At 37.0% G+C, this 17,772-nt stretch overlaps 1 protein-coding gene and 2 long non-coding RNA genes across 6 annotated transcripts in view; 1 reads left to right on the forward strand and 2 right to left on the reverse strand.

Annotated features, from left to right (window-relative positions):
* LOC138068160 (uncharacterized) lies at positions 1-4,161 on the reverse strand. Of its 2 annotated transcripts, none has more exons than XR_011142813.1 (3): positions 4,028-4,161; positions 2,944-3,079; positions 1-194 (listed from the first exon to the last, which is right to left on the reverse strand). It is a non-coding gene; the product is annotated as an uncharacterized lncRNA (long non-coding RNA). The 2 variants fall into 2 exon arrangements; XR_011142812.1 differs by lacking the exon at positions 1-194 and adding an exon at positions 2,737-2,846.
* The window catches only part of ZBTB38 (zinc finger and BTB domain containing 38), a 26,806-nt gene continuing 12,108 nt past the window's right edge, over positions 3,075-17,772 (forward strand). The window contains exons 1-2 of one of the 3 annotated variants that reach the window (XM_009688961.2): positions 3,075-3,577; positions 8,962-9,075. Coding sequence is in view for 1 of the 3 variants with exons in the window: in XM_068954232.1 (XP_068810333.1) it covers positions 17,449-17,457 (9 nt within the window). In the remaining 2 variants the exon portion in view is untranslated. Of the gene's footprint in view, positions 3,578-4,077; positions 4,469-8,961; positions 9,076-17,018; positions 17,458-17,772 lie in introns of those variants that run through there. The other 2 variants (XM_009688957.2, XM_068954232.1) reach the window with 2 other exon arrangements.
* On the reverse strand, positions 14,187-17,028 carry LOC138068159 (uncharacterized). Its single transcript, XR_011142811.1, has 3 exons — positions 16,940-17,028; positions 16,701-16,856; positions 14,187-14,938 (listed from the first exon to the last, which is right to left on the reverse strand). It is a non-coding gene; the product is annotated as an uncharacterized lncRNA (long non-coding RNA).

Below are 17,772 nucleotides of genomic sequence, written 5' to 3' on the forward strand. Positions count from 1 at the left end.
GTTGTGTGAGTCTTTCTCCCCACCTCTATCTCCTTGTGCTTCCATTCCCCAGATTGCCTGTCTGGAGGAGTAGGACTTTTCCTCTGCAAAACGATATACCACAGGGTGGAGGCTGCAACACAATGATACGAAGACTCCTCTTTCCTCCTCGACTTTGATAAGCGATCACATGTGAGGAGAGATTGGGTGTTGCTCTAGAGTTGTGACAAACAGAGAGACATGAAGCATGTTTGCAAGTAGGACGCTTCAAATTGGAAAAGCTTCACAACACGAATGGCTTGCGAGACCCAGGGAGGATATTTGAAATAGCCTCCCTTTAAGATGACTGAATAAAGAACTGACACAAACTCACTGCACGGGCTGACATAGTCCTGAAGCAGCTGAGGCAGGGAATTTTGAAATCTAGTATCAGGACACCCACTGCCTAGGCTTGGGACTATAGCAGCTTCAGTACAAATCGAGTTAGAGCTTAAACCCAAATTTCTGACCCAGACATAACATACAATGTGAATCTATCTCTGCCTTGAAAATCTGGGCCTACTTTGTGCAACCTGCAAGTGCAATTTTCTGAGTTTTTTTTACAAAGTCAGATATTGTACGTCTGTACGCGGGCCTGGAATGTGATTTCTTGACTGAAACTATGTTGAGCCTGAAGAAAAACCATTGCAAATCTAAGCCTGGAAAATTATTACTAAGCACAGAAAAAGGCTGATTAAAGCAAGAGGTATGCATAAAGGTTTTGGAGAAACTTGCTTCCCCGTTCAGTGTGAGATGTTTATTCTGCTGCTGTGTTTGCTGCTGGGAGGCTTTTACTCCTCCCTGAATCCAAAACACCTTGCTATTTCTCTGGCAGAACAGTACTTCTCTGTGAGAATGAGAATGCTGGCCCCAAGAATGAAGATAGACTGGTAGTGAGACCCTGCTGAAATCTGCCTTTTGCAGAAAATTGTTGCCCTGAAGCAAACATAACATTTGGTTCGCAAGATCGTACTGTCACATTTTCTTGTTAACCATTCAGTAGACTGCTACGTGAGGCCCAAAGCTTCCCCTCTTGAAATCTGCAGGAACTTTACGCTGCATTTAAAATGGGTGTGAGCGGGTCTAGTGTATACACTTTGCTAAGAGATAAACATTAAAAGAAACTTAAAATGAAATCATAGTTAACATTTTTATTTTGAAGTTGATATATAGTGGCATCCAAATAATCAGACAGCTCTTCACTGTAAAAAGCTCAAAACAAACAAAAAATTTAAAAAAATGATTGCTAAAGTCCTAACTTATTTTATAATCACAAATTGGAATAGCAGTTGTTTTTGCTGGTCTGGTCTCCCTTTCCGCTGGCTGCGTTCCATTTCTGTGTGACAGATGTGCTATTTATGGAAGGGGATTCTGAATATTTTAAAGCACTGACTGTTAGGATCGTCTCATTCCCAGCCTTTAAAACCAAAGAGAACAGAATGCCAAACAATTTTCTAGAGAAAAATCTCCAAATTAAATATATAAAAATATTTAGTCATTTAAAAATAAAGAAGGAAAAAAAACCCATTATGTCAGATTGTATATTGGGTATCAGAAGAACCTAATTCATATATAATAATTACATACAGTAATTGTAAGTCATTCCTGTGCAATGTTTTCTGATTTAACCCAATAGTTATTATTACTGGTTTTCCCTTTTAAAAAACAGACACTGTTTTAGGGAAAAAAAAAATTGATGAGGTACACAGGTTCCTGAGAAAGAATGTGTGTCTGAAAATTTGGCTGTTTTCTTTCCCAGCTGTATTGGCAGGTCTAATGAAAGATAGTGCTTCCCCATAAAAATCTTGCTTTACAAGTATCTAATATATTTCATGTTCACTTATGCATAAGGCAAGCAATATTTGAAACCTTTCAGTGAAATAGTTTCAGAGCTGGCACATTAATGTTTACCATTCTGGTTATGTATTGGGTATCTGTTTGGGGGTATATTGGGTAGAAAGATAAAAGGCATAAAGTCATTGGAAGTGTATGTGTGGGAAAGATTCTCTATAAACAGATAGACCTTGGGGTTTATTTTACTTCACCTGATCATTTAGCCTTTTGGGAATGTAATTCAGGTCGTAGTAAGTTGTGCTATGGGGCTCTCGTTCTCCCTTTGGAGGCATACTAACAGTGAAAATAAAAACAGTTTTGCTTATTAGGCATTTATAAAAATTCAGATAAGCAGTTTTTAATGCTTTTTGCTCTGTATATTTTTCATTATGCATTTCAAATATTTTATTGTATTTGTAAGTTTTCTAGAGAATGAAGCATTTTTTTTTAACATTTCCATCTACTTATTTATAAATATCTAATTTCCGCAGTTACACTCATGCAATCTCTGCAGAGGGTGATACCAATTTAATGTATGCAGCTGAACAATCTACATACTATTAATCCCAGAAGGTAAAGGAAAGATGTTAAGCAGGTGATGTGACATTCATTATTATTATTTTTGCAGCTGTGGTTTAATATTCCAAAATGATTTTTTTCTTCAAAAAGACGACAGCACTTTAGTAGCTGCCTTGACCTCCATGATGTCAGAATGTCATTGTGCAACCGTAGCTAAGAAAAGCCTCTGAGAAAAAACAAAGGAGCTTTGCATCTCCCACTAACATGAGATGTGCATATACAGTACGTAGCATTTTGGAATTCATACTGTGGTAGTGAGCTGTTGCTTTCAGTTTGATTAGACAATCATTGTTTCGTTTTTCCTTGCTTTGACAGTGAGTATGCTTGTTTGCTGCTTAAGTCTTCTTAGTGCTATCTAGGTCAGTATACTTAGGATAGCTTTTATGTTCTGTAAGTAAGTCAGACAGATACGGTGCCTAAAAAAGATCAGCATCAAATTTTCTTATATTTATTATATTTAGGATAGAAAAATATTTTATAATTAATCAGAATTGTATACCACATAGCACCTACCATTTCTGCATTGCAGATATATTTAGCTCTAACACTGCTTGTGGTTAACAGGGTGTAGCGTAGACACAGACAGCTGATCATGCAGTCAGACCCTGTGCTTGTGTGGTTTGTCAATACTGCTCAGGATTTTGATGGACTGTAAAAGAGAAAAAAAAAGAAAGGAAAGAAAAAAGAAATGTTTTATTTGTATGAACATTAGATCTTTATTATGATATTTTTCCTATCATTGTCTTTTTTTTCTTTTTTCCTTTTTTTTTTTTTTAATTCTAACGCTTACAAATTAGGAAAGCACAGCAAATGCATCCAGGATCTAATATGTGCTGTGTGAAATCTTTCTTCGTCAAGAGGATGTTACTGTAGTCAATCCAGCCTTTCTCCAATAAGCAAGAAGATTATTTTGTTTTCATCGGCAGGCGGACTCGGCTATTGCACAGACAGATTTTGATAAGAGTTTGAAATGCCTACTACTGTATCATTGTAGAATTTGGAGTTTGCTAACAGTGTTAGTGACTGGAGCTCATCTTGCATCACCAGTTGATGACAATTTTCTTTGTTCCCTCCCACCCAGTTGAACCAAGACTCTGTAGCTGATATGCAATGTCACTTACAACATTAATCAGATACTGCATTTAAGGTGAGCTGTCCCTTGCCTCCTCCCTTACCAGAGCTGTGCTGCAGTATGTATCTTACTCCTGCAAGCCTAAAATGGCAGGCAGGATTAACGTTGCTTGTGCTGTGTGCATGCTGTGTATTGAATTCATTATACCGTGCCTAGTATCTCAAATGTGAGTATGTAAATGGTCTGTGTGCCATATCATGCAGTAGTGAAGACTGGTTTATGCTTCATTACAGGCATAGATATTTGAGCATCACCTTAAGAATTCTTTTTCGTTTGCAATGTGGTGAGCTGCTAGCTTGTCATCACATTCAAACTACGTTATTAGCCCTTGGAAAGGAAAAAAAAGAAGCAAACTGTGCTTCCAGATGGTGTCACCCTTTTTCTTCTTGCATTTACTGTAGTTTAAATAATGTATATTGTATTGTTAATTAATGTGAATATCGAATTAAAGCACTTGAAACTTACATATTTATTATGCAGGTAGGAGGCACGTCGAATCTATTTTTAACTCTTACGCAGTCCACGTTGTGCAATGGGCTTTGGTTGTCGAGTTTATATTTTCAGCTGTGATATCAATAGGCTGATTTTCAGTAAATGTGACAAGTGGCCTTTGCAGTGGTCAGGTTCGAGCTTTGAACCCTCTGAGGAGGAGAGAAAAAAAAAACCTTGTATTGCAGTTTCGGAAAACCTTGGATGAAGACTTTTTTTTCCCCCTACTCCTGCTTTCCCTACTGATAAATTCAGTTCTCCTGATCATGGTCTATTCAAGCTGCTTCCCATCTGATTTTTGACAACTGCTTCTAAAAAATTATCGAGAAGACCGAGAATTCAGTTTGTCTCCATCGCTCTACATAAAAATGGCTGAGTGCATTGCCATGCTAACACTGCACTAAGTGGTACACGCAGGTAGGTTGAGATTTGCATGTTTTACAGATTTCTTCGTCAGTGTTGCAAGAACATAAAATGGGCTTTAGAATGTAGCTTTCAGTTTAAAAATGCATTAAACTGTTAACTGGAACCAAAATAATATTAAATTGTTTGGCTTCACATATTGGCATGACAATTGTTTTTACCTGTTTTAAAAAAATCTATTGTGAAAGTAGAGCAATCATGTCTGTTAAAATAATCATATGTACTAAGGGCGTGGCAACGCTTCTGCAACAAAAGAATTTTTGAAAACCCTACTGATTCAATTACATTTTAAAGCTGACGATGAGCATCACTGAGCTTGCAGTTAAAATAAAAAAAAATAAAAATTAAGATAGATAAGAAAAAAGAAAAATATTTCAATTCTGTTGTAAGCGGTTTCCTGTGCGTTGTGCGAAATCTTAAATAAAGATTGATATGCTTTAATACTTATGTTTTCAGTATTGGATGCAAACATAAACCTGCAGTATTTCTTTTTATTTTAAGGTAGAAGGATTTTAAAGAGAATGATTGATATAGATGGCCCTGTCAGCTTAAACTGAGTATCAGTAAAAAGTGTGTTTTTACTTCAAACAAAAAAGGTTATGAAATCAAAACTAGGCAGCCTTAGGTTCAAAAGCCTGAATTTGAGCATTAGAGAATAAAAAGAATTATGATTATTGTACTACTAACACCAACTTCTGTAACATATTTGTTTGAGATTAATACTGGGCCAGAACCAGTTTCCTTGGCAACCAAATCCTTTTAAAAGGTGCAATAGTAGTGGTGTAAAAGAAGTTATTCTCTTTAATACCAATACCACAATGCAAATGGAAATTTTGCAGTTAAGTTTCTTTTCAGTTCTAAATGAGAATCTGATCTCATTTTATGTTTCCATGCGGCTATCATTTCTTAAACGATGCCATGTTTATAAAGCTGTACACAACAGAAAACTGCTTTTTACCTGTTTTGCATTGATTATTTCCAGAAACGCACCCAGATTCTTTTTTTTTTCTTTTTTTAATGTAGCCTAGTCTCATATGTAGGTCAAGGTTTGTACTGTGTGTATATAAAGCGATAGTTTCATTATCACCAGGATAAAAGTATCACTGGAACATTTAGCAGCTGAGAAATGCAGAGAATCAGAAGTATGTTGAAACCCCTTTGCTGAATTCTGCCACAGTAATGCTAATAAACCTTTTTTAAACAGTGGACGCATTCTGAAGTTCAGCTAAAGAACTGTGTTTAACCATACTGGAAAAGAACTTGTGTCCGATCTTATAAACAAGCCTTTATATAAGCTCACTTGTGCTCTGCGGTAATTTACTGACCACATAGGTTTTGCAAAATATAAGTATTATAATTCCTTATTTCCATTTTTTAGGTAACATTTTAAACAATATCAGTGAAGTTAAATCTTGTGTGTATACCAGCGTTAACATTTTATACAGTATTACATGTTACTAAATGTCTCCACTTAACCTATGAGACAGTGCATCTCCTTATGAATCTCCTTTGTACGTGACTTGAGAAATTCTCACTACTGCAAGGAGACTTTTGCAGCAGGGTAGCCATTTTCCTTTCATGTCCTTCACTTAAAAATGACTTAGTATATTTTATGTGGATGAGGATCCAGCATTGAAAATCCATGCAAAAGGTGTATTAGAAGCACAGCCAATTATATTAATGATAGCCTTGACAGTTTCAGTGAGACTGAACGAATTCTCATTTATTTTAAAATATAGCAGTTCAGTGTATTCCAAATAAACAGTGTATTGCTGTTTAGGAAGATGACTGTTGTCATCTGTCTTGATAGGCCAATGCTTAATAGTGATAATAAAACCATTTGGTTCGTAATTACTAGATTAGTTTGACACAGTGCAATCATATTTCCCCATTCCACATAAGGAAGCAGAACTGAAAACATGATAAACAGCATCTCTCAAGTGACATATTAAAGTTGATTTTTTTTTGTAATTTGATTTTTCTCCAGTAGCTTGTCTCTGATATATTGTTTTTCAGTCTGAAATATTATTTGAAGTACGCGCTTCCATGTAGTTACCAAAACCGTATTTCTTTGTTTATTTCTTGTGTGGTTATTTTTAAAGGAAGTTGCTGAGCTAATGCTATGCAGCAGCAATCTGTTTATTGCTATTGATATTTATCTTTAGAAAAGAAGTGGCACTTCTAGTTAAACTGTTTTTATTATGTCTTTGTGTTAAAATATATGCACTCAAGGCATTTAAAGAAAGCATAGCTCCATGACACGAGCATGCTTCACTACGGTTGTTTTAAATCCATTTGCAAATTCGCTCTTTTGTTCGAGGGTGCGAGTCCTCTTGTAATTAATATGACGGGACTCAAGTGCTTTCATGGCTCTGGAAAAACTCTTTGGCAGCCTGTGAACGGTAATTTCTTCTAGCTAAAGAAACTGATTAATTTATTAAGGAGCATTCTAGTAATTAGCAATCTGTTTCCAGTTTACATCATACATCGGGTGCTGTATGTATTTTAATGGCAGTTAGGTCTAGCTGACGCAGGGTGTCTGAATGTTAAAGCCAGAGGTGCCGTAGGAAATCTCGCATAAACTTTGTGCATGTTATTCTCTCTGGCTAAGGGGGCTAACAGGGGTACCGAGGAACAGGTGCAGTTTTCTGCACCTCAGCACGACCTGTCAAATGTTCGTGTCAAGGGGGCAGGCTCAGGTTTTTTGGCCAGTTTTATCCTAGATGCCAAACTGAATGATATTCAATTCTCCTTTTTATAGCTGAAACCTATTCTTTTACGCATGTAAATTTTGCTTCTGCCCAACAGAAAATCTACCGAAAGCTTGAGTGGACACAAAATCAAGCACGAAATCATTCAGCTGGACACTGTCATGCTTACTTTTAAATGACCTTTTCAGTTAAGGTTACTCCTGGCTCTAAACTTCAGTTTCATTTGCAGGTCTCACAGTGTGGAGACAGTATTTGTGTTTAGACAACATTTGTCAGACTATTGCACACAGATTCTGGTAGTAATGAACAGATACCGCTTAACCCTTTGGGGGCATCTGGTGCGTCTGTTTTACTTTATCATGTACAAGGTTTTATGAGGTATAGGGTTGTATCGTGCATTAAATTTGATTTATTATGTATAGTAGTACATCTGAATTCTAGCATTATCAAATTTGGGGGTTCTCTTAGCTGTGATAAAACCCTTTACCTGTTGGGTTCCTCCAAGTCTGGTGTGAAGTTTCCCATTCACCATACTTTGACAGTGACTTATGAATATAGATGGGCTTATGACTTTACTGGTGTTTGAGATAATAATAATGGCTTAATGCCATTTTTTTTCATACTGGCCTTTGTTACGGGGAGATGCATGTGCTATAGACTGTTTCAGCTAAAACAAAACAAGTGATGGATGCTGTAGTTATTGTATACAGTTATCTATGAAAGTATAGTGGTATATTTGCAAATGGAAGATGTATTTATTTATTCTTAATTGCTGCTCTATAAATGCCTATCAGCTGAGTCATATGGCCTTATGCATAAGATTCTGCAGTTGCTATATGGAACAATTTCAGATTTTGTTCAGTATCTTCAGAACAAAGACTGTTCTGAAGTCTCTTAGTTGTTCTAAACTACTTTCACAGTCTTATATAATAAAGTTATTAGGATGTTTGATATATAGTAACATGAAACTGGGATGTTTGAAAACAATGAAGAACCACTTAAGCAGAGAGATACAGAAAGTCTATTCCAGAGGACAAGAGTTGCCTAGAAAGTCTTATCTGTGATAAAAGTGGTCAGAAGTGGCAGGATGGAAAGATGAGAAAGAAAAGGCCCTTTGAGAGATGACAAAAATACTTGGAGGCTTTTAAAATAAAAGGTAACTTCTAATTGGTTTCTGAAGTTTATGTGGAGTCAAGGGAGTTGCCCAGTGATGAAGATCGTTTCCCCTAGTACCATGATTTGTTTTCTTAACTGGCAAAATGTGATAGCTAATCTTAAATACACTTATTTTTCACTGACTTTATCTTGTGAAACTCAGGAGCAGATTGCCTGAGAAAACTATGAAGCCTCCATTACTGGATGTCTTATTAGGTAAATGTGTCAGGAACAGTTTGGAGATAGTTGGGATGGCGAGGGAAAGGGAAATACAGCTGAGGCCTGCTTTTAGCCCAGTTTTTCCAATAATCTCGATAAAGAAATGGTTTTAAACCTCAGTTTGAAAATGTCCTTAGATTTCAGTCTAGAACATATTATGAAACATTATGTCCCGTTTGCACTACACAGGTTAAACCATAATGAAACAATGCTGGCAGAAGCAGTATTTATAATGGTTTGATTAACAGTACTGTTTTATTGCTAATTAGTTGCAAGCCTCACAGATCTAGATTTCAAGCCGTACAGCATTCCAAAGAAAGTTTAGATGAGTTACACAATATATCTGGAAATTAGTACTTGTCTAATAATGTAGTCATTAAATTTGGGTCTTCCCCTTTGCAGGCTGACACACAGTAGCCACAGAGGTCACACAGTTGCTGAGATGATTTTGCTGAACATACCTGTTGACACCACTTTAAAAAGACAGTAACAGACGAACAACCCGATTCTAGGCGGGTAAGTTTATGGGGTGATTACAGTAAGCTGAAATGTCTTTAAAACTTGCACAGAAATAAAGCTAAAATATTTAATGCTTTAAAAGCACATTATATGATTTTTTCCAATTAAATATCTACCTTTTTTTTAAGAAACATTTAAGATTTTGTTCTCACTATTGTACTGCATTCCTATAGTCAAGTGTCAGTGTTGTTGGATTTTTCCAGCTGCTGTTGGGTTTTTATTGCCAGAGGTTGGAGAACTAAAATCTTACAGAATAGCTCCTTGAAACAGGTTGCTGTGGCCTCCATGAGCTGTACAAACCAGACATATTGGTAGGCAAGCAGCAAACCTCTTGAGCTTCCCAGAATGTTAACTCTGGATGCCGGGACTCAGCAACCATTACAAACCTATGCCATACAATAAAGGTAGTGCCCATTAGTGCCCATGTCCAATTTTAATCTTGCTATTTTGACTGAGTTTTATATAGTTCATCTCATAAATGACTAATCTTTATCTTTATATATGACTGTAATCAGGGGTAGTAAAAAAACCTTTGAATTGTGACCTGCAGTAAGCACTTAGTAAACTCAAGCACAGCATTGTGACAAATAACGAGGATTTTTCAAAATACAATTTTGCATTTTGCATGACTTTTTCAAATAATAGCAGTTTCCTTTCTATCTTCTTATTGTGAATTCAAAATAATCATCTGGGTTGAAATAAGCATGTCTGGTATATGTGCTTTAAGATATGTATGTATAAAATGAAAGAATCTGAAATCCTGGTAATTGATTTATTTTGAACCTGATCCTTTGCATCATATAGTATAATTTGCATCGTAGCAAGGGAGTAGTTTCATTGATTTGAGTGGCACTATTCACACAAATTTCTGTGGGAAATGGTTTGTGTGTTCATAGTCATTAATGCTGAAACATCTCAAGATATACATAGGTAATTAAGGCTATCAGTCAAAATGTAAGATAAGGAATCATTTAAAACACATGTACACGCACACAAAACATCAAAAAACCTTCTTTATATTCTAGAATATCTCAAAACATTATCTGTTATTAAGTTTACTGTTAATACGCAATGCTCTATGATATCCAGACAGGAGATAGTAACAGATTTTCAGAGAAAACAAGATGGCATTGGCAGTTTAAATTAATCAGTGAAACATGAAAATTAGATAACTTGAAGTTACCTGGACTTACAGAAGCAATGGGCTGCAAAATCTAAATTCTACCTATTTTAAGTAAATGATCATAGAACACGTTGCTCAGTATTTTTTAGATAGAATCCTGGGCCATAACCTGTTTCCTTGGCAACTACATACGAATAAAAGGTACATTAGCAAAGCTGCAGATGTGTGTTAGTGAATGCTTATTCAGCCCAATGCATTTACATAGCATGTGCTCATAATAATGCATGCATCTTGAAAATCACCATGTAAAAAGATTTCTGGGCATGGCCCAAAATGGATTTTTAATACTCAAAGATTTTAACCTAAAACCTAAACCGTGGAGATTTCCACGGAGATGGAAATCTCTCCGTGATTTTTCACTGAGCTTTAATTTGGACTTGCAATAACTGGACAAAATTGGCGTGGCAGTTTTGCTGTGCAAACCTTTTCCCAAGATTCTGAATACTTACAGCCCTCCTTTAAGACAACAAAATATGGAAATTAAGATATCTGGTGTCTTTCAGAAATGCTCAGCCATTCTAAATTGAATCTTGCAGCAGCATTCATAAGCAAATATGATTATATTGCTTGACGCAGTGACAAACTAAAGCTGTTAAATAAAAATGAAATTCCTATTGCTTGTAGCACCCTCATTCTATCCAACATACCCAAGCTAAGAGATACAACAATAAAATGCTGTCTTTTGACAGTCAGCAACAGAAAAGGGGGAAAAAAAGCAAGAGAAATCTGTAGAAGAGATCAAAACGGCAGCTGTTCATGTACTTTCAGAATAAGATTTTGATGTAGCATTTAGGCAGTACTCACACTTTCCGTACACTTTCTGGGTTTGTATAGTATTATTTTACTTTATATTAGTGGCTTTAAAAGAAGCTTAGATATATATTGGATCAATTTTGACACGTTTCTTTACTGATTTGAGCAAAGTTATGTACATTTTGGCCTGTCTTCTCAAAATATTCATTTGTATATAAAATGAAAGACTGTAGACTTCTCTTCAGGTTGATTATATTACCCCAAGATGAAGCATCTTTAATAGTTAAGAAGCTAGTCTAAAATGCCAATCTTTAGAAAGACAGAAAGGAATAATGGGAGACTGCAAGTCTTGAGCTTAAATTCAATTGGTGTAATCTGAGAAGAAGTAGTTTATGTGACCAGTAGCCTAATTAAAACCCTCTTCAAATCAATGAAAAGACTCCCATTGGCTTTTTGGAGTATGGCATAGGAGAGAAGGCTTCATAGGTAACAAGGAGTTTTAGCAAATGAACGTTACCCTCAAAAAACGCTGAACAGTTCTGTAACTCTCAGCTGTCAAATATACAAAAATCTGGTATCAGTTTGAGGTAGTGTGAACAATATCATGTGAATCCGTTCATGATCCTGAACCATAAGCCATATTGTTATATACCATCAAGTACTGCAATACTATTAAGCCTTTAGGTTGAATAAGCATTCGGGGAAGTATTGGGGAGATGTAAGTCAACTATTTTTTTTATTATTATTATTTTTACTGTCTGTTGCTCTCCAACTGATCCGAGCTCACTGTCAGGCCTGGGTAGCTCACATGGTGGCAGGGCTTGCAGTGCAAGTCAGAGCAGGAGCCACTGAGATTCTTTTCTTACTGCCAGTTCCCCCGGCAGATCTGGATCAGCTCTCCCAGCACAAACCTCTCTCTCAGCTGCTTCTGAGGTCAAAAATTGACCAACTGAATTGGAATGTGAAAAGGCCTTCTCTTCTCTAGTGCTTAGGTGAGGAGACAGAACAACCTGCTTTCCTCTACAGTCCCTCTTCACTGCTAGAGCGGAGAGGCTCTTGCCCAGCTTTCAAGCTAGAAGCGTGCAGTGGGATAGAAGGAGAAGGAAAGCAGGGCTTCGGTGGGCAGCATAGCTCAGCACAGAACAGAGCCAAAGAACTACATGATACAAGTGCATACAGTCAAAATTGTGTTGTCACAACAAATGGTCACACTTAAGATGACTGAGAGTAATAGTTAATATTTGTGCTATCATTTAGCACTTTTAGCATGCTGAAATTCACCAATATAAGAGCAAAAATACAAAAATATTTTGCAGTTTTGAAGAATGTTGGAGATCAGCGGTAGCCAGCAGCCAGCATCTTGAAGCTTCTAGTTTTTTGAAATGGCTGTGCCTCGCCATCTAGCAGGCCAACTAAATCAGGTTATTGCTATGCATGTCTTGCCAGGGGAAGGGATGCAGCTCTATTTTGAGTCTAGCAAGATTTGTTACCTCAGCTGCAGCAAAGGGCAAGAATGGCTGTACTGGCCTGGTCCCCAGCACACCTGGCTGGGAATAACAGTGGCCCCCCCAAGCATGCAATTTGGCTGCTGCTCTTGTGGATGTTGATTCAGATATTCAAAGGATGTTTCCTCTGAAATTGGAAAATGAGAGGCTGGATTGGACTAGTTTTATTTTGTCTTTCTGATAACTGAATGGGCAACAGCCTACAACATAGTAATTGTCCAAAATGAACAAAAATTAAATGTTTAATTTGCTACTTTTGCTTAAAGCTATTGAGATATATCAATTCCTACTTTTCACAGTCAACAGAAAAAGGGAAAATACTCAGAGTGTAAACATAGCTTCATGACTGCAGTTGATCTAAGCTAGCTAGGACGGTGATGCGTCCCAGAAGTGTAGGAGGCTAGAGAGTGGCTTGTCAGCAGCACTTAAAGTGAAGAGTTAAAATGGAAATAATATTGAGATTGTTCATACAGAGATAGTAAGATGTAAAGTCAGCTGCTTTTTAGTAGCAGTACAACATAAGCTTCTAAATTTTGAGCAAAAGAGAAGAATTTGGATTTATGTCAGTTATTGTACTTGCTTGGTTTTCTTCTTCAGGCTGGTGGAGAGACAAAGGTATAATTATACCTTTAAAAATTACTTGTATTTATTTGTGTTAATGTTAATGGGACTTATGTTAGGTCATGACTTGTACGAAGCCAGTATAACTTGACGAAAGAGTCTTACTTTTGTGCACATGCGCACCTCACAGTTTTAGAGGCAGGTAAGTTCTACCTGGCTCTCTTCTTTCCCTTCCAGCCCAGGATGAATGGGCGGCTGCAGCAGGTCACTGTATCTCTGGCTCCTTCCCCTTTCCTCTCCCTCTGCTGAAGGGTGTCAAAGAGGAGGAGGCCTAAGCAGAGGAACTATTTCCTTTGCTCCCATTACAGAAAGGGGAGTAAAGGCACTTTGGGCTGCTGAGTCCTTCCTGCTCCATAATTCAGATTGAAGTGCTGGTCTGTTTGAGGAGTTACGACGAGCTCTGTTTTCCTTCTCAGCAGCCTCACTGGTTGCTTGGACCCCAGCAGGGAGAGCAGCAGGGAAGCCAGTCCATCCAAGCATTTTTTTCATGGATAGACAGGCCTTCACTAGGCATTGAGCAGGAAACCATCAAGCCCTGACCAAAATCCTGTCTCTCACAAGGAATTTGCACAAGCTGGTAATGCTATATATACTGTTTCCTGCTATTCTTTAAGAACTGAAACTGCTTAACTACAGAGGAATATGGAGACTTTTTTTTCCTTGGTAGTTTGAAATACTCTTAAGGAAAGAATACCACATGCCACGATTTGCAGAAGTGAGATTATCAGACTTCAGCAAAGCGTTCAAACACCACCACTTCAGCAGCCATTTTTATACATTTTTGGTTTTAAAAGAAGTAAAAGCTTGCTGTTTTTTTTTTTTTGGGGGGGGGGGTACCTTGCAGTTAAACTGTAAAAGAAGTAATCCACTTTTAAACCATTCTGGACTTATATTTAAAGAACAAAATATTTGTGTGATGTTATGCACAATGATTTATATGTCTAATGGGAATTGGTACGCATACACTAACAAAATTGCTATTTCTTCTGATATATAATGCATATGGTAGCTTACATGCTGAAATCAGGACTGCAAGTGTAGACAAATCTCCTTGTGCAATTTATTTAATCTGAGATTAACAGATATTAATGTCGTCAATTCACACAGGTCTGATTGCAGCACCAGTTCCTCCATTTTCTTTGCATGTAAATGGTATTACATGAAGCATTATAGTGGGAATGTAAAATCTTGGGTGCAGCCAAGACAGTCTCATAAAAAATTTCTTACTATGAAGTATATTTTCAATATACAAGTGGTCAATGAGACTATGAATTCCAGATAGCTCAAGTTCACATATAGAAATTAAAACTGTCAAATATTGTCAGCCAGAAAAAGTGATTCTAAAGTGGCTGAGCTAAAATTCGCGTAAGAAGATACTCCATTGATTAAAAAAAAAAATCTGTTTTCTGCAACTCTGTTATATCACCTACAGATATGGAAACTGCCAGGACACAAAACGGTCAAGCACCGTTAGGTTAATATCTCTAAACTGGGGGTATACAAATAATTTGTTATACAAATGACAGTTATCCCTCTGTTTGCAAAACAACTAAAGAAAAATAGGCCTAATTAAGGTTTAATGAGAATTCATAACATCATTTTCCTTAACTTTGTTTCACATAATCTAAAACAATACTTGTATTTGTTGCTGTTCAGTAATGCATAGTAATTTATTTCTTTTAAAGAATTGTAACAGGTTTAATTTAATCCGTATTTTCTACTAACAACACATTCTTCACAAATACTTCTGAGGGTACTTTTGTCAGAAGTCTTCATTAATACATGCCAATATGCACACCTAAAACAATACAGAAACAATAGTAAATAAGAAAAGTCTAGGATTAAAAGTAACCTACACATGATCATGAAACTCTGCTTCTCAGTTATGTAGTTTGGAATAAAAAAGAAGGCTGTGATAACCTTGCTTTTGTTCTTCAACTATTTGTTCCACGTTTCATTACCAACAGCTACTGATACTGAGCTATACCTCAGTTTGTGGTGAGATGAAAAAAAAAAAAACACTTTGGGGTAGTAGAGTGTCCTAAGTTAAGATATACATTGCTTCAGTAGATGAACTTCTAAATGGGAATTTCAGTGATCCAGAAGTGATAATGAAGTTCTCCACAGACATGTTCATTATTTCTCAGCTAGACTTTTAATGTGGATTGTGTAAAATAGTGGGAAAAGGGAGAAGTTTAGATTATCACTGAAATTCTGACAATCCCCTGAAAAGAAAAAATATGTATTTCCATATCTTTTAAACAACTAAGAAATCATACGACAATTCCAAAGTAGAAAAAAGATCATCCCTTCTTAAGATGGATCTGTTTATCTAATGGTGATATTAAATTTTTCCTTAGATGATAAGCAGCATTTATCAGAGAAGTGACTTCTAGCAACATTATAGCTTCCAACCTACCATGGTGATGATGACAAAAGAGTTCATGCTTCTGGAAATTTTGTGTCTAAAACGAACCATTGCCTACTATTCAGTGCTTCTAACTCATAGGTTTAGATTTTAAAACAAAGTCCAGCAAAAGCCCTTGCATGGTAACTTGTAAAAATGAATACAGATTAGTGTTGGTAAAATTAGTCCAAACTTTAAGGAAAACATCCATTTGCCTAGATGGATGCTTCCCACCTGACTCAAAGCCCAATTTTTCTCCAAGTTTCATGATTACAAGTACCTGCAGAAACAGGTTTTGCAGTCTATTTAAAATTACAGAGAGATAATATATAGACAGACTATACCAAATACATTGGAGCAAATAAAATGCTTCTGGCCAAATAAAATTACGCTACTTTCTTCTTCGTTTAGGCTTTTTTAGCACTTCATAAGCACTAATAGTATTGTTGCACTTGCTTCCTAAGGCAGTAAATATTTGGATGAAACCCAAATTAGAGACTAAGACTACTGCTTAAAATAAACATCCTCATGGCACCTCATAGACTTTTATGTATACTTAAAAACAAGAAAGCTAGTATAATCAGATAAGGAAAAGAAAGTAAATGTGAATGTACTTCAAGCTCTGAACCAAATTTATTGCAGATATGATTATTTGGAGGAAATATTCCATCTCTCTCCTTTTCAGTGGGAAGTTGCAGAATTTATGTCCTGAGCTACATATCTCCCTAGATGCTTTCTCTTCTCCATAGGAGAAAGGCTTTGAAAGAGAATAAGGTAATGAAAAGGTCATTTGTTAGGTTTAAAGGAACATTAAATAACGTGAGTTAAACTGCGTTAATGATCATAGAGCAAAGGGTTGGATACGGGGAACACTGTATTTCCCCATCTTTCTGAGCTTGGAGAATTTCTGTATAAACAACCTGCCTAATATGCAAAATATCACAGAAGAGCGTGTTAATTTAGCACAAAGCATTTGATGCAAAATAAATATATAAAAATACTGTAGCAGTTAGTATGAGGAAAAAGGGAAGCCACGAGAGGCACTGAGAGCAGCCTGTATTTCACAAGCCACAGACCAATCTGATTACCAGGGATTATCAAAGCAAAATGGCTGCTGCGCTCGCTGCCCTGTCTCGCAGCTGCAGGCCCTCACCCTGCGCGCGGTGTGCAGGTCCCGGCGCTCGCAGCCGCGCAGCTCGCCGAAGCCGCCGGCCGCACGCCACAGCAAACATGGCACCCGAAACGTCACCCTTCGCCCAGGCACCAGGCGTGCTGCTCCACACAGCTGCTGCCTTTGTCTTCCTCCCTGCTAAAGAAAACCAAGAAAAATACATTTTAATTGGCACGTCGCTCAAAAACAGTGGCCTATTTGACATCTGAGCATAAAATTACTTAAGCGTTTCTGCTAGTGCTGTCCTAGGTTAACAAGCACTGCTTCCTCAGCTAAAGATTTAATTTCATGCAGAGTACAGTTATTACCCATAAACAGGAAGCGTCTTAAGTTATCTAGACAGTTGAAGGGTTGCCAAACGCTTGATGTCTCAAGAGGCTCTATTTCACGACAGACAAATATACTGAAATGAACGTGCTGCATCAGGAGCTTATATTTCATGTAATTCACATAGGATTAAACAACAATTGCATTTTAACTCTGCGGTAGCTCAGAAAGCCTTTATTTCACATCTTGCCTTAACAAGAAAAGGGCTTTTCTTGCATGCGTCCAGCTCCACCTTGTGGGCAAAAGATGAGAATGAGCTTGCACTGACTCCACAGATCGACCGCTTCTCTCAGCTTTCCTGGGCGTCATTTTAAGAATTTCAGTGTTTCAGTTAATTAAAAGTTTCAGAAGAGATATGGAAAAAAGTTGAAACCTTCTGACATCAGAAAGAACTAGACATGCAATGGGAAAGGTATGTTTTGAAAAGATTATTTGTTAGAGTCAGATAAGTTAGAGTGCCAAATCTTTCCACTGTTACAGGAGATAGAGAGTCAGGGCATTGGTTTTCATAGTGAGATACAACTTTAAAGAAAAGTGTAAGCCTTCTCTGAGCACATTGATAATGTTTAAAGGCTGTTTTCCTTATGATGAGAAACTATCACAGAAAGTCTAAACCAGGAAGTGAGAGAATGAGTTAGGGATGCTAATACTGAGAAAGAATTACAGGTCTTGGAGCGGTTCATCTGATGACTGCAGAGACCTACCAATACTAACATAATCTTCTTAT

Source organism: Struthio camelus, chromosome 9 (assembly GCF_040807025.1).
Source record: "Struthio camelus isolate bStrCam1 chromosome 9, bStrCam1.hap1, whole genome shotgun sequence".
Classification (NCBI taxonomy): domain Eukaryota; kingdom Metazoa; phylum Chordata; class Aves; order Struthioniformes; family Struthionidae; genus Struthio; species Struthio camelus.